The sequence below is a fragment of the Chenopodium quinoa genome, unplaced genomic scaffold, assembly GCF_001683475.1.
Source record: "Chenopodium quinoa cultivar QQ74 unplaced genomic scaffold, ASM168347v1, whole genome shotgun sequence".
Taxonomy (NCBI): Eukaryota; Viridiplantae; Streptophyta; class Magnoliopsida; order Caryophyllales; family Amaranthaceae; genus Chenopodium; species Chenopodium quinoa.
This window is the reverse complement of record NW_018745003.1, coordinates 2,934,767-2,951,482: the sequence shown is the minus strand read 5'-3', so window position 1 is coordinate 2,951,482 and position 16,716 is coordinate 2,934,767. Positions and strand designations below refer to the sequence as shown.

The following is a 16,716-nucleotide window of genomic DNA, read 5'->3' as shown; positions in this document are numbered from 1 at the left end:
TTTCCCAATAATGACCTTAATTTATTACTACATAATTTTCCATTGAGCCATCTATATGTTACAAAATCACAAGGAATGAATTCATTCATAGAACAATTCTTGATGTGCATTCAAAACATAGGCTCTCCATTTTCATTTTCGTAGTCAACCTAAAATAACCAATGTTTGTAGCTATGCAAGTCAGTCTTCGTGGCAAATTGCTAGTTACCTAGAGGCCTTTTGTTCTCCACCATGGGCCCATGGCTTCTGCCTTGCTATAGCCGACATTTCGACTGTTTTTAACTTTGTCCTTGGTAAATTGAAACCCATGTGAATTGAACGATATCTTAACATAATCGAAATTGTCCACAAAATGTTTCAATGTATTTTATCATTGGAAAATTCACCATAATTTTCGAGGAATTCCACGCAACACTCTCACTCTTCTTATCGTTCCTTGAAGATTTTGGTGAATTTTCCAATGTTAAAAAACATTGAAAGATTTTTTATCGTTTCTTAAGCAAATGGTATGAAATAACAGAAAAGTTTGTATGACTTGTATCAATAAATTCTTATTGTATTGGGAAGTCTTCAACTCTTCATCAATGGAGCCTGTAACTGCGGAGATAAGTTGCAAAGTGAATGACAAACACTAATTTTAGTCTCCAAATTGAGGGAGTTAAAGAACAGGGGTTTTATGTGAGTGATTTGGAGGGAAAATAGGTACATTTAGGATAATAAAAGGTCATGTGACAAGCCCACTATGATCAATGTCGGAAATTAAAGGGTCAACGCCGAAAAGTAGGTTTAGGTTGTCTTTGACAATTTTTTTTTGTAATTAGGTAAATTTTTATAAGGTTGTTTCTAACAAAGTGATTCTCTAAGTTATTTTTAACAATTTTTCCTTAAAAAAAAAAAAAAAAAACACCTCCACACCTTCCACGCAACACTCTCACTCTCTTTATTAGACCATCTCCACTGGTGAGACTCAACTTTGAGTATTAAAATACAAAATGAGTTATTTTGTTATCTCCAATGGTGATACCTAACCCACTTCTCAATTTAGCAACTCATATAAAGTATAATTACCAATGATGATACCTAACCCACTTCTCAATTACCTAACTTTCATTTATAATTGCTAAGTTTAGATAACTTGTTAATATCTTTGCAAAAAATACTCCCTTTCCCCTAAAAAATACTCCCTCAAGAGATGGTCAGTAGATTCTTTTCTTCTTCCTTCTCGATTTTTGTCGTCTTTAGCTCTTAAACCCTTGTCTTTCTCTTTTCTGTGAATTTGTGATCTGAAAAAAATGACATTGTTCTTTAGAAGATTAGCAAAAGCAGCTCCAGTTGCATTTTCCAATGCATTTAAGGGCTTTCAAAACTCCACTCCTTATACCACTCGTACCCCTTTTGGAGTGATTGCCGCTTCAATTACTGGAGGAATCTCACTTTATTACCTCACTTCTTCCCCAAATTTGGTAAATTTATGGCTTAATTATATACGGGATTTCCATCAATTGCTCATTTTATAATACAATGCCCTTTAATTTTGTTGATTGTTTGGTATTTTACTGTGTTTTTGTTTAATTGACTGAGGGGGGTTTTTTAATCCCTGTTATTTGGTTTTGAATGTCGAAATGAATTAATGGGTCAATATATATTTTTGGTATGTATGCAGCTCAGTAAATTGGTTATTGGTATCATTGTTGTTTGCAATTGCAGCTTCTTTGAATGTGATATTGTCGATTAGCAGGATTTTTAATTTTTTTGTTTCCTGTGATAATGGTATGAATGTATGATATGTTGATATGGTTTTATAGATTAGTAGTCATTGATACTTAATTGATTAGTGATGATGGAACTGTTATCTATGGTGTGTTAGGTTCCAATTTGGATTTTGGATGATTAGTGGGAAGCATCTGGGTGTATTTTGTTGATGGATGTCGAAATGGTTGTGGCTCGATAATTTTGGATTAATTCGAGGAGTGAATCTTATGAGTAGTAAATTGTCAGATACTGAATTTCGAGTATCAATGCTTATGTTTTCGTCTAACCCCTTTGGTTGGGACTGTAATTGGATGATTCTTCACGACCAATTTTGCTAGGCTTTCATTTCTTTGGTTGTATTCGGGGCTTTTGATGTGAAGCTTTTTGTTAATTATGTCAAATTCTATGATGTGTATGATCGAATATGTTACTTCTTTCATTTTGCACATCCAATATGCTAGTTTTGAGAAACCAAATATAAATAAGATTTTACCTTTTTTTTTTTATGTTTTGCGGCCAAGTCACAAATTGGTTTTTACGGTTCTACCATTATGTCTTTGCAGGCTCATCTAGATTCAATCAATGAAGAAACGCAGAAGAAAGTTGGTAAGTTTTCTTTTTACCATTGCTTAAGTGGTGTTATTCTTGGCCTATGCTACTCTATGGATTGATTTGCTCTTCATGTCTAATGCTTGATTGTTTACGGTTAGAGAATGTATACAAATTACTCAACAAGTTTTTATATACTCAGCTTAATAACTTAGATTCTATATATACATTTGGTGCCTTACTTTGGTATTTCCTTCCACCTCTCTTTTCTATATTCACTGTTTTCATGTAAGATTTTAACCTGCCAAGTTCAAATCTGCCCCACTTCCTACCCCTTTTCTGACAAAAAGAGGACGATCAGGATGTGGAAAGGATTTTTTTTTTGTTGATTCTGCACCAACCTTAATTGATAATTCATTTTATTTTTACAATGATTGTTCTCCACTTCTCCTAGCTCTATCTATCTCTTGACTGAAAAACTTGTGTAAATTCCAGCACTGAATCCAGATAAGTGGCTTGAGTTCAAACTGCAGGAAACTGCAACTGTCAGCCATAATACTAAGCTCTACAGGTTATACTCCTGTTTAATGCTTGTTGAAGTTTCTTTTGCTTTGATTTATAAAAGTGTTAAAAACTTTCTTGTAATGAGCCTGCTATATAATTTTCTTCTGAATCTTTCAAACATGTGACTTGACATATAAATGGTGTTGAGAATTGTGAATCTTATTAGTTTCAATTAACATTAGAGGAACATTCATATGGCCTTTTGATATCTGATACAGTTGTAAAGTCATATAATTGATGTTCTGAAACTGTAGGTTCTCATTCGATTCTGAAGCCGTGTTAGGTCTTCACATTGCTTCTTGCCTCCTCACAAGGTACATTTTTCAATTCCAAAGTGTACGATCTACTCAATGACCTGTAGTGCCTCCAGGTTGTATCATTTTAGAATGAGTTTTTTCTTGCCTTGTGAGGCCTTTTAATTCTTTGCAAGCATGTTCTGAACAATCATGCTTCTTTGTGTAGAGCTCCTACAGGGCAAAATGATGAAGGGAAAACGAAATATGTCGTTCGACCGTAAGTGTCTTCTTGAGCAATACATGATTATTTATAATTTCTTTAGGTCTAATAGGAATATATCGTCTAGTATGAAATAGATGGATCATAATTCAGAAACTGCTTTATTAATTTGTCTTGCTATACATCCAACTACATCTTGCACTTACATTCTGTATAGCCATTGACATGTACTTGAACATTTAAACTTAATTAGTCTCTCTTTATAAATATATGTATCCTGCCTTAAAAATATTGGATTTGTAAAACTTAATTTTTATTAACACCAGTAGTTTTCTTTCTTTGTCTCAGCAATGATTCAAAGGATAATAATATACCAACACTTCTATTGTAAATCTTCATATGCTTGTTTGGGTCATAAACACCATTTTCATGCAGGTTGAGCATCCTAAATCTAAGATTAAATCATACGCATAATTAGGATTGCTATCTTCTCTACTGTAATCTTGTTTTGAAAGTTTTCTCTTACAGTCTTACTGGAGCAAATTTTACAAATTGAGCTGTGGAAGCCTTTTTCCATTATGAGTGTTCTTGAAAGTTGGTGTCTTTAGTTTTTAGTAGTGAACAGAGGGTGGAAGGAGCCAAGGAGGTTTCATCTACAACTCTGGTACTACTATATTCAATCGCAGCATGCCAGCACATTTTTCACATTGTTTCACTACTGTACCATTATAGACCTTCTTTGCAAGAAGCTCTGGAAAGTTTTGCCTGTCATGGATTCTTTATGATCCCATATGTGGTAGTGTTACATGCAGAACTTGGCTCTGACTTTCTTTTCCACTGAGGGAATTCCTCTGTTGGTTACATGTTTAATAGTGTAATTGTTTGGTAGCATCACCTGGAAGTTGGAGATATCCTGTGCTTCTGTCTTTTCAAGTTTACATTTTGGAATTTGGTTTTAGTACATGAAAGCTAGATCTGAATTCCTGTCCATGATAAGTCTACTTCTTCTATGTTAGAGGTTTTTTTTTAACATGGTTATTAAACCAATTTTCAGTAGATACATGTCTTTTGATGGAATGCCGTATCTCTCCATCTTACATGTAGAATGTCAAATGGATGGTTTTTATTTTTTTTGTTGGGGGTCTACGGCTTTGTATTCCTGATTTATATGCAAATTGCTTTCAGGTACACTCCCATTTCTGATCCCGATTCCAAAGGGTACTTTGATTTGATGATCAAGGTCCGTCAACTTTTATTGTAGACTTATTTCCACATTTCATTTTTTTAGTTGTTAGCTAACCACTCTGTTCAAAAACAGATATATCCAGAAGGTAAGATGAGCCAGCATTTTGCAAAACTCAAACCTGGTGATGTTGTAGAAGTCAAAGGGTAAGCTCCTCCGCCTTTTTTTTTAGTGCTGGTTAGGATTTTAGTGCAGTTATTGATCAAGTTGCTTATTTGAATTCTTGTGCAGACCCATTGAGAAGCTCAGGTATACTTGCAACATGAAGAAACACATCGGCATGGTAAGAAACACATCGGCTTGGAATGTGATATCCTTTTTGAGAATTTGTTAGATCTGACATAGGGTTTCAAATGAGAAAATATTACTTGTAGTTAACTTTGGCTTTATCCTCTCTACTTGAAAACTCCTCATTATTTATAGTTGTGACATGAACTTATTAGTTCCTATTTTTCTTTGAATTATTCTTATGAGATGAAAAGTTCAAGGCCTCTATCATACCTTTTAATTCGCATACTGAACTTATTAATAGGGTGAGCAGGCCAGGCCAAGTCTGAAAGGGTAGTGAATGAGATCTTTATAGTTTTTCCGTCCTTTTCATCTCCTTAATAAAAAGTGACAATGGCTCCTGAATCATGATTGCTATTTGCTTGTGAATGCTATTTCCAATGTGTGATAATTTATATATAAGACAATAAGAGTTAAAAATAAATAGTTAAGCCAGAAAAGAACCCAGTAGGCAGATTCTTGCATGATTTAAATTTAACTGAAGTATGAATGTTAAAAATTGTTAAATTTAACTGAAGTATGTGCCTATGGCATCGTCTGAATGTTGAACTATTGGAAACTCGATTTGTATATAACTGATGATTTGCCCGAGTACTAACTCTTAAAAGTTTGGGAGGTGGTCCTGGTTGTGAAGATAGCCTTATTATCTACATATTCAGTCTGTACTATCGTGACACCAATCGAGACCGGGGTTTTCACCAGCGTTGGTGGGTCCTGGTTGTTGTGAACTCTCCAATATTGAGCCTCTGGTCCTTCTTGCCTTCAAGGCTTCAATATATATTACTTATATTAGATGTCTTAAACGAATTGGTCATTGCAGGAAGGGGGGGCTTATATATTTATGCATGATCATGTGTTTGGTCAGTGTCATTGTTTCCTTTGAAAATTCTACTCCCTCAATCCCATATTTTTTGCCCATTTGACTTTTAACGGTCTCTAAGACGCGTGTTCAAACGTATATATCTCCATTTTTATACGCGTAAAAGTTATAAAAGCTATAAAATATACAATAAAACATTTCTAACAAAATCTCACATGAACATATTATCACTTATAGATTTACGAGTATTCACACTCAAAGTTCTAAAAATTTGACCCATATATTTACAGTGGGGCAAAAAATAAGGGACGGAGGGAGTATCTAATTACTTATACCACCCGGCGATAGAGGACTCAGGAGTTTGCCTTTTATGTAAATGTTGTAAACTATTCTCTTTGCTTAAAAGTATTCTATGGGTTGATGTTTCGTGTACACTCAATTGGCAACAGATTGCTGGTGGGACAGGTGTCACTCCAATGCTTCAAGTAGCTGAGGCTATTCTGAAGAATCCAGATGATAAAACTCAGGTTAGCTACCCTTTTTCTTTGGTACCATGTATAAAATCTGTTTCAGCATTTCTTTGTATGGGGCTTTACTTGAAAAAAGGGCTAATTATTTTATAATATTGTAAAAAAAATAAAAAAAAAATAAATCAATGAAGTATTATGAATCTGGTTTTCATAGTTATTAGCTATCAATTGATCTTACAGGTATCACTGGTCTATGCAAATGTCTCTCCTGATGATATTTTACTGAAGCAAAAGCTTGACATACTTGCCACTAGCCACCCTAATTTTAAGGTACTGTTGTTTGATTACTGACCAAATTCTGTCGTCAAATATGACAAATTGGGATGCTGAAGGTTTCAATGAAATTATATAGGTATTCTACACTGTTGACAATCCATCAAAGGACTGGAGAGGCGGGGTAGGCTATGTCTCAAAGGATGTTGTCACAAAAGGCTTACCTGGTCCTGGGGACGATACTCTCATTATGGTAAGATAAACATAGCTCTTTCAGCTATTAGTCAATGGTTTGTGAATTTTCGTCTACATCAGGTGAAATTGAAGCCTTTGTTCCTAAGCATGTTAGTATTTCTCTCTTAAATGTTCAAATTTTCATCTGTTCTTTGATTTCCAGGTATGTGGTCCTCCTGGTATGATGCAAAACATATCTGGTGACAAGGCTAAAGATTACTCTCAAGGAGAGGTACTAAAAACACTTATGTTGCTACATTAATGGCTTAAACATTTACGAACCTAAACTACAGTCTTAAGACTTACTTCAGATTTCTAATCCCTCCATCCTTAGCTAATAGGGCGCATTTTTAGAGTAAATAATATAGAAAATATACCATAACTATCTACCATTATCATTTATTGGATTTTTACTTTGAGATGACCTAATATAGATTTGTACCCTATTATTTTGGGGGCGGAATGAGTATATGATTGAGCTGCCTAAGGGGGCTTCTCGCATGATGTTGCTAACTTTCTATGATAACCCACATCAGTATTCCTATTTGGTGTTGACTTAATTCATCATTATTGATTCGTTGCACCTTTGCAGGTAAGTGGAATACTCAAGGAACTTGGATATACAAAAGAAATGGTCTACAAATTTTGAGGGATCCTGCATAATTTACAGAAATAGGAAAAGAATTTGGATAACATAGTAGCATCTTGTAGCCTGAAGGGCACAAGTGTGCTATAAGTTAGAAATAATTCAATGAAAGTGCTCTGCTTTTATGGGTTTCGTCCTTTGGAGAAATGGACACTTGTTTTTCTGCACGTTCACCAAACTGAAGAAACATTTGTAGGGCGTTTTTAATGCTCTATTGTTGAAATGAAATGGGCATTGTTGGCTCATTTTGTAGATTTTCTTATATTTATCTGTGAATTTGATAATCCACAAATGAATTGGGGATTTATTTCAAGAAATTGAACAAGATACTATCTCTTCTTTTGAGTTTTAACTTGATAATGAATTATGATACAACAAAATGCACTTTGGGAAAGTTTTCATAGTTGTATTCAAACGACATGCATGGCTTGATGGCTAATATTTACAGAATGGAAAGGTATTCAAGCTGGGGATTCATACCAAGTCAAGTAGTCAATACTGGATGCCAGTTGAGTGAGGGAAAGGAAATTTTGGAATTAATTGTTGAGTAAGATTGTCAATCATAATGCGAGTCAGTAGTGGTACTAATTCGGACATAGCAGTTCTGTTTGAATCGGTTTAGAAGATTCGACCATATAGTAATAGGAATGGTCATGCTGTGGTTATCATTAAATGATTAGATAAGGGAAGTGGTTTTCGGTTATCATTTAATGATTAGGTAAGGAAAGTGGTTTTTGGTTGAATTTTTCTGAGGGGATAACCCAGCTTTTGCTAAACTCATGGCTCAAGAACAAAAATCAGGACTAACTCTTGCTCAGGTTGGCATGATTGATTAATAAATTACTTTCATCTTGAGTCTGATCTTTGACTTGTCAATTGTACTACGTACTTGCATTAAGTAAGATGATTAGCATTAAGCTGATCAAGTATTGCTAGAATTTCTAGTAAAGTCTTGAAGTTTACCATAATAGATGGATCATTTTCTCTTGCCGTATATTGTGGTGAATTGCTTTAGAATATTCTAGGGAATTTATGTATGTGTGCTGAATGGTAAGAATGAATAAGGAAAAATGATCTCAATTTATAGCAATCAGAATAATTCTCTTGCTGCAGGTTGATACAACAGCATGCTTGTGTAGAGTAGATCTGGTTTAAAATCTGTAGCTGGAGCAAAGAAATATGTCCCTGGGACAAGGTTATGTCTTCAACCTGACATCAAGCCTTCCATTCATCCTACACGGCAGAATCCTTCACGTGGTGACAGAAGTCGCAGTCAGTCTCCTTTCCTTCGAGGTCTCCTCAATGATCTGGCCATTGCTTGCTTAATTAGGTTCCAAGAGTAGAGCACCGAAAACTCTGATTAGTCTGCAAAAGATGATATCGTCTTCTTGCTGGCAACTTCTTTTATTCATTAAGGAGGAGTGTAGGAATTGCAGAAGAATGGGTGTATGTCATTAAGAGAAATCGAGATGCCAAATTATCATGGCATGCATCATTGCATTTGACCCAGCCTACCAACTCTGGTAACCCCTTACACCTGTTCCCAAAGCGTTCTCTGAAGCTTTAGGGTTTGGATGTGCTGTTTTAGTGGATGTCATTTATACCTCTCTGGAGGCAGGCATCCCGCTCAGTGAAACATGTCGTATTTTACAGTGCCCGAACAAATAAATGGCATGAGTCATTAACATCTGTCTGTATGTAGCCGGTGGAGAGAATGAGGGTATACACGTTCCCTGAGATCAGCTGAAGTTTATATATGACCCTAACAAGAATAGGTGGTCCGTAATATCTAATATAAATGCAGCCATGGTGCCTTTCATCATAGTTGTTTACGAGGAAAGGTGGTTCTTAAAAGGGCTTGGGACACACTGTCAGGTTTGAAGTGAAGTAGATCTCCAGAATCTGACAGTTAGTATCCAATTTATGATGGAATGACTGCAGGTTGGAGGATTCCCAGTGTGTCTTAGAACGGGAAGCTCTATGCCTTGGACTGCAAAGATGGACGTAAACTTAGGCTGTATGATGAGTCGAGTGATTCCTGGAGACTGGAGTAAACATATCCATAGTAGAGTTCATCTGGGAAACTCCAACGCTTTGGAGGCCGCAGCCCTTGTTCCTCTTAATGGGAAGTTAAGTATTGTGCGTAGTAATGTGAGCATTTCTTTGGTATCAAGATTTGAGCATGCAGGAAGTGCAGCAACTACTGACGATCTGTGGGAAACGATCACAGGAAAAGGTCAGTTCAAGACTAAAATGTCAAATATCTGGTCAAGTATTGGTGGTAGAAAACGCCTAAAAAGCCATATTGTCCATTGTCAGGTACTTCAAGCTTGAAACTAGGGTATACAACAAAGAGTCGGAAATAGGAAATTTGTGGTGTTTATGGCGTCTCTTGATGTAGCAACATTTAGGCACACGATGTGCCTAATATTTGCTATACTAGAGCGAGTAATGTACAAGCCTTTTAGTGCTGTGTTCTTCATGGGTGGGGGACATAGATTTTTAGAAGAGGAGAGAGATAGAGAAGAATAAAAATATGGACGCATGTAATGAGGAAAGAAGGAGAGAATACATGTGCAAATAAAAAAATGTTGCAATATTTGTAAAGCTTCTAAAAATGATAATTGTTGCACTATTTATGGAACGGAGGGATTATTAACTTTTTGTAACTTTATAATTATGTTTTTGTTTGAATAATCAAGTTTATAATTAAGTTTGTTATATAATGATATTGATTCAAAGATGTGCATTACAAAGAGGAAAAAGCAATTTTGAATAACTTTTTGGTGCGAAAAGAGTACACAGAATGAGAAAAGATTTTCCAAAGCAATATTCCTTGACAAAGTCTTCAATAAAGTAAAATGTGCCTAATTTTGGGCGGAGGAAATTTTTCAACAACAACGAAACCTAAGTCCCAAAATAATTTTAGGTTAGGTAAAATGAATCGTCATAAAAATACATGTGATATAGAAATTGGGACATAACAAGATAATTAATTGAAAGATTTTGAAATAATTGATTGAAAGAGTTTGGAAAAAAGTGAGGAAAAAAGGAGAATCCAAGAAAAATGAAAGGAGTATCCCTTATACTCTTTACAACAAATTCACAGTAACAGATTTCCCCAATAAAATTTAGAGACAGAACTCATATGATACAATGAAGAGAATAGCTGCAATTGTTTCATTGTTTGTGCCTTTGTGGCAAATGTATTTATAGACAGAACTCATATGATACGAGAGAGAAGAGCATGTATTTATAAGGTTAATGTGGTGGGAATTGATTTTAGGAGGGAAATGTTGGAGGGAGATTAAATGGGAGGGCATTGAAGTCTTTTCCTCATTTTTCCAACTAAAGCATTTCAAATTAACTAATTAAACATTTTATTAACGGCGTGCTTACTGTAGTAATTAGGTGAAAATTATGAAGATACCGCTGATAATAAAAATTTAATGATGAGTATCAAAGATAAAAGCCAAAAGATGGAGGTATCAGTAATAATTACCCAAAAATTCCAAAAAACTCGCCTCATCTATTTATTGGACGGATCCGAGCCATTTATAACTAGGGCGGGTTAGGTTTTTTAATGGGCGCTAATTGTCAATATAAGACGAAAAAAAACGGACGAACGTAGCCCTCTACGGCCCTTCCACCTCCTCCTCTCTCAACGTTCTCCATTGAAGCGCGCACTCAACGTTCTCCATCGAAGCAACTTACGAGGTAATTTGTTGTTTCTTTTTGTAATCATCATGTCAATTTCACAATCTAGGTTTTTTTATTGATTTAATTGTCAGTTTAGTAAGTTTAGGGTTCGACAATTTGAACTATTGATTCTAATTCTAATATAACCCGCGATTATGTTGTTAGAAAAGAAAATTATGACCCTAATTCAATAATTGAATCAATTGTACCTTTCTTCCCTTAAATCATGTGATTTTTGAGGTATAATATAATTGATTAATTGAAACTTTTTTTTTTTGGTGAAGGTGTTTTAATTGAAACTATGAAATCACCTAAATTTGTGTTCTTTTCTGTATTGTTTCTCTTGTGAGTTTTTTTTTATTTTTTTGGGTGGATTATATTGATTGATATGATATTAGTGATAATTCAGCATTATATTGATTGATATGATATTAGTGATAACAGGTTGAGATGGATAATGGTAAGTTTGTAGAAGATGGAGTTGGTTTCTCGGGAGTTGAGAAAAGTCCATTTGGTGATTTGTTTTCGGTGAGAATAAAGCATGATGCAGTTGACAAGTTTGATGTTTATGGTAACATTTTTGTTGAAGATGAAGATGGTACTTTTTGCATCTTCAATCGACAATTTGATGATGCCAGTCTTATAACTGGTTCCTTGCCTCTAGCTTTTAATCGGTCACTCCGTGCTAGATCAATTTTCACTCTCACTTTTGATCTCAAAGATAGAGATGGTAATACAATTGAGGGCAAAGTTGTTGCAAAATTTACTACAGGGAAAAATGGCAATTTTAAAAAGTTGGGTGTTGATCGTATCTTTGGTAGTATGGGTTGTGCAACCATATATTACACTTTTAACCAAGCAGCAGGTTTTTATGCTATAAAGGATGCTATTCTAATGAAACATTCTGCTAACTCTGAAGATGACAGTTGGGTTCGCGGAACCATTGTTTTTCAGTATGGAAGGCCGTTTGATTCTCGGACTCGTTCTCTTGCAACCCAAGACTTAGAGGACGATTGTCTTGATATTGTGCTATTTAACGCGACAAACCCTGTGCCATTGATATTGGATCATACGGGTTCTTGTTACAACATTCCTCTTCTAAGATCGCATCTGGTTGTACCGTATGGTTACTCCTCAATCATGAAATTCGACTTGGTTTATTCTGATAAGGGCAAGGTCGAACTTATTCGATTCAATAAAGACATTCCAAAGTATCCATTAGGTTTTGAGATGATCGTTTCTGACAAGGAAGGGGATGACATGCTTGTCAAATTGATGCTTAAATTACTAATCAGAAGAAGTTAGAGACACGGTTCTTAGAATTAACTCCCTACCTTTGTGTTATGTTTGTATTGGTTGTCACTTGGTAATTGGGATTGAGATTGGGATGGTTTAATTCCCATGTTTTAAGTACTTTGTACTATTATTATAACTTTGATATTAATTATTCTAAATTAATTCCCATTATAAGGGATTATCTTTTATTGAATTCTCAATCACAAATTCCTAATTCGATTTTCACCCTCTAATCCCTAAACTGTCATTATCATCATTTAATTAAAATATTGATTAATAAGTCTTGTGTACAACGGATGTACATTAATTTTATTGTAAAATGGTCGGTTTGAGCGTAACTTTAACTATTTTTATAGTAACTTTAACCATTTAAAGGGTAACTTTTAATTTGTCGCTATTTTAATGTGTAATTTCTTATAGATACGTACTTTTAACACAACTTTAACCCGTTTTACAATAAATTAATGTACATCTGCATTTTTGAAGAATTTGTGAATATTGATATGGATGTCTCATTTTTTTTTTTATTTACACTCGTGCTTCTATAAAGAGAAGAGCGTTATATCTCTGAAAGGTTCTTTTACGAGGAAGCATTTGTTTTGCGACAAGATTTTTGCCAACGAGTACGCAATACTCCCATATGAAAGTACACACAAGCCAACCACTACAAATTCATACACAACAGGCCTAAGTCATCTCCATAACATCCAATATTGCTGATGGTATTTTAGCTTTCGGATTGACAACCACTGGCTCGAAATCAATGTCTTTTTCATGGAGGTAACTCGATGCCAATAATGAATCAACTGGCTTAACATCATACTTTCGCCTCCTACACGTTTACACAACCCTTTAACTTCCTTCCATTAAAAGAAGATAAGGTTGATATACGGATACGATCCCACATTTTCGTTCTTTGTACGTTATTAGGGGAGTTAATAAGATTCAATCCCATGAGAATAGCAATGATTGAGATAGAAGGAAAATAAGTACATTGTTTATGTCTTAATTCCTTTTACAGTGTGTCATTGTACAAAGGCACCGATTTGAATTAGTGCCTTTGCAACTATTAGGTACCGGTTTCAGAACCGGTGTCGTGTCGTTAATGACTTAACTTTTTTCAGCTAAAGTTGTTTATATATATATATCCTTAAATATTTTTTTATTCATTATATAGCCAGTGATTTCACAATTTTCATCCATAAATAAAATGAAAAGAACACAATTAGAGTACATCAGGAGCATAAGAAAGAAGGATGAACAACCATTATAACCAGGAGCAGCAAGCATACTAGCAGTAGCAATGAACCATGATGTGGCTTTAACAACAAATAGTTATAAACCATTACATTGCAAAAAACTACCAACGGTACCTAACAGCTTACTGTTAAATATATACATCAAAAGCATAACTAGATGTAGTATATTAAATGAAATCTTAATAGACTGGTAAAATCATAATGAAAAAGGGTGAGAGGTCTAGAAAACAAGTACTTAATATAGATTCACCGTCATAAATTTATAATACAACACAACCAATACTTATATCACAAACAGGAACAATAAACTGAGCATCAAAGTGCTTATTTTTAAAATTAACAAACACAAACGTAATTAGATAGCTTAAGTTAAAACAGGATGAACCACATCTTCAAAATACAATTTTGGTACTGTGAAGACAGACACAACGTACCCTCTCCTGACTCGTGCTGCTCTACACCAAGTATCTCTTGTTACCAATAATTTGAAACTCCGACGGCTTCATCGTCTTCCAATCTATTTGAGGAGGCGAAATATCATAGGTTGCTGAAACCTCAATCCCATCATATTTCCTGACGACTGAACCACATTCTTCTACTGGTAGCTCAAGAGTACCTCTAAACACTACATGCTCAGTCAACGCATCTGTCAAATATACATCCAGACAAAGGTTGCTATCCAATGGCACAGCCACCTTATCTCTTGACAGTGAAAAACAATCCCCCTCCACCAACTTCTTAGGCTTTTCTTGTGACGCGTAGAACAGAGTTGATCTATAAAACACTTTATCATACTCACAATCAGAAGCAAATTTGCTGCTGTAAGCGCGTATATGACCATAAATTGCACAATCACCATAGCCACGTAGTCCTTCCACAAGACGAACTTTCACAGCAGCTTGTACCGCATCAGTATAGAAGATGGAATGCACCATAGCATGCCCATCTTCACCTCCAACAAAAGTGGAAGTAAGTTTATCGCAAGTCATCTCATGAGCTGAACCCGAGTAAGTAACAACCCCACGACATAAGTTAACATTATGACTCTTGTCCTTGAGGTTAAGGAATAAACTCCAAGTAAAGTTATCGGACCTTACACAATTTGGCGGACCAACCAAATGTAGTTGTTGGGTTTCATTAGGAAACATTATAGAGTTTTCATTATCTGAAGGTTTGAACATATCAATACCACCATCAACAGAATCTGTGTAATCTAATAACCTCACAAAACCTTCAAGTTCAACACTTTCTATATCATCAGTGTAGTAAGGTTCTATTGATATCGAAAATACTTCAACCATATCACCTGGCAAGTCCTCTATCCCTGGATACACTTTCGATTTTGATGAATACATTGCTGAATAAATTCACCAAACAAACTCAAATCAATGGTGAGACAATACAAATTAATTAAAATATATTACTTCACAAGGAATTTATTTGGATTTTACAAGTTAAATCAATTCCAAACTAAATACCAAACACCCAATCCAATCTAATGTCTCATCCAGAATAGATTTTGGTAGTTAAAATCCAAATTGTTAAAAAAAATTACTAGTTTAAAAAATTTACAAACAAATTGAGAAAAGGTCTAATTTCAATTATCAAAATAGGCTGATAATTTTAGGGATATTTGATTCAATTATCAAATTAGGCTCATAATTTTAGGGGTATTTGATTCAATTCAAATCAAAGTAGGATGATAATTTTAGGGATATTTGATTCAATTATCAAATTAGGCTCATAATTTCAGGGAAATTTGATTCAATTATCAAACAAGGCTCGTAATTTAGAGATATTTGATTCAATTATCAAATAAGGGTCATAATTTTCTTTACATAATCTCAGCATTTAGAACCAAAAGTTGAGATTTTCGAACCCTAACCTTACTGCACGAAATGAAATCAAACACTAGAATGTGAAATTAATATGATGATAACAAAAAGAAACAACAACTTACCTTAGAAGACGCTGAGAACAAATAGTTTATAATGTAATGGAGAACGGAGAACTCAGAGAGAGAGGAGAAGCAAGAGGAGGAGGCAAGGCAGGGATATGTTCATTAATGCTTTTTTCTTCTTATTAATACTGACAGAGCAATTCAATGGGTTGGAGCCCCATTAAAAAAAGCCCTAACCCACCCTAGTTATATATGGGTCAGATCGGTCAAATACATAAATATGGCTAGAGGTGGCCAGTGGTTCGGGTTGGACCCAGCCCACCCTAACCCGCACGGCTGGTGGGTCACGTGGGTCCGACCCGGTTTCAACCCGGCACAGCTCGGATTTAATCCGGGTTGTGTCGTGGGTCCAAAATTTTCGACACAACCCATTTCAACCCATCTCGTTTTAACCCGTTTGATTCGACCCAACTCGCACAACCCGTTTTGACCCATTTAATTCGACACACCTAGCCCGTGAACCCACCTAACCCGACACACCTGGCACAACCCAGCCCGCACGACCCACCCGCACGCATGACCCACCCAACCCGCACGACCCAACCCACCTAACCCGCACGCATGACCCACCCAACCTGCACGACCCAACACGCCCAACCTGCACGGCCCGCACGGCCTAACATCCATTTAAAAAAAAAAAAACGGCTAGTTTTTTGTATCTAACGGCTAGTTTTTTGTATCTAACGGCTAGTTTTTTAAGTGTATGACCCTTCTATTTTCCCTATAAATACCAATTCCATTTCACTCAAATTTCCACACAACTCAAGCTTTCTTTCTCTCTTACTCAAAAATTCTTAATTGTTCTCAAATTCTCAAGTGTTATATAGAGTTATATTTTTGTTAAAAAAAATCTCCTTAATATTATTATTAGTATTCTTAAGATTCTAAAAAAAAAAAGTTCTTCTCTATATTATAATTAGTAATCATAAATTAAAAAAAAAAGAGCTCAAGAGGAGGAATGGGAAGGAGTCAAAGTGGTGGTCGAAGTGGTGGCCAAAGGAGTGGTGGTGCAAATTTTTCGTATGAAATTAATACGGAAAATTTAAACCAATTTGTCAATGAATATGGAGATTATGGTTTAGGAGATGGGCGAAATATTCAAACGTCTCCACCACAACATTTCTCCCACCAATCATCAAGTTCAACTATGTCACCTCCATCGCAACCAACATCACAACCAACATCTCAACCTTCATCTCAAGGTAAT

At 35.3% G+C, this 16,716-nt stretch overlaps 3 protein-coding genes and 1 pseudogene across 4 annotated transcripts; 3 read left to right on the top strand and 1 right to left on the bottom strand.

Annotated features, from left to right (window-relative positions):
• Positions 1-1,137: 1,137 nt before the first annotated feature.
• Positions 1,138-7,684, top strand: LOC110707899 (NADH-cytochrome b5 reductase-like protein). Its single transcript, XM_021885979.1, has 13 exons — positions 1,138-1,463; positions 2,316-2,358; positions 2,797-2,872; positions 3,120-3,179; positions 3,328-3,378; positions 4,507-4,561; positions 4,640-4,710; positions 4,796-4,847; positions 6,122-6,199; positions 6,383-6,472; positions 6,555-6,668; positions 6,813-6,881; positions 7,242-7,684. The coding sequence occupies exons 1-13, from the start codon at positions 1,293-1,295 to the stop codon at positions 7,296-7,298; spliced, it is 987 nt and encodes a 328-aa protein (XP_021741671.1). The 5' UTR covers positions 1,138-1,292; the 3' UTR covers positions 7,299-7,684.
• A 390-nt stretch (positions 7,685-8,074) lies between these two features.
• LOC110708130 lies at positions 8,075-9,674 on the top strand (annotated as a pseudogene).
• Positions 9,675-10,858: 1,184 nt separating this feature from the next.
• LOC110707898 lies at positions 10,859-12,478 on the top strand. Of its 2 annotated transcripts, none has more exons than XM_021885977.1 (2): positions 10,859-11,012; positions 11,439-12,478. In XM_021885977.1, the coding sequence occupies exon 2, from the start codon at positions 11,445-11,447 to the stop codon at positions 12,297-12,299; it is 855 nt and encodes a 284-aa protein (XP_021741669.1). In that variant the 5' UTR covers positions 10,859-11,012; positions 11,439-11,444; the 3' UTR covers positions 12,300-12,478. The 2 variants fall into 2 exon arrangements, with proteins under 2 accessions (XP_021741669.1, XP_021741670.1); XM_021885978.1 differs by having other exon boundaries at positions 11,430-12,478.
• A 1,283-nt stretch (positions 12,479-13,761) lies between these two features.
• LOC110707897 lies at positions 13,762-15,661 on the bottom strand. Its single transcript, XM_021885976.1, has 2 exons — positions 15,510-15,661; positions 13,762-14,906 (listed from the first exon to the last, which is right to left on the bottom strand). The coding sequence occupies exon 2, from the start codon at positions 14,902-14,904 to the stop codon at positions 14,005-14,007; it is 900 nt and encodes a 299-aa protein (XP_021741668.1). The 5' UTR covers positions 14,905-14,906; positions 15,510-15,661; the 3' UTR covers positions 13,762-14,004.
• Positions 15,662-16,716: the final 1,055 nt, after the last annotated feature.

Bases quoted from the DNA above. Each gene is read 5' to 3' on its own strand.
- LOC110707899 (XM_021885979.1), top strand. From the start codon at position 1,293: ATGACATTGTTCTTTAGAAGATTAGCAAAAGCAGCTCCAGTTGCATTT. The intron at 2,359-2,796 runs GTAAGTTTTCTT...TGTAAATTCCAG, and splicing joins AGAAACGCAGAAGAAAGTTG to CACTGAATCCAGATAAGTGG. The intron at 4,711-4,795 runs GTAAGCTCCTCC...ATTCTTGTGCAG, and splicing joins GATGTTGTAGAAGTCAAAGG to ACCCATTGAGAAGCTCAGGT.
- LOC110707898 (XM_021885977.1), top strand. From the start codon at position 11,445: ATGGATAATGGTAAGTTTGTAGAAGATGGAGTTGGTTTCTCGGGAGTT.
- LOC110707897 (XM_021885976.1), bottom strand. From the start codon at position 14,904: ATGTATTCATCAAAATCGAAAGTGTATCCAGGGATAGAGGACTTGCCA.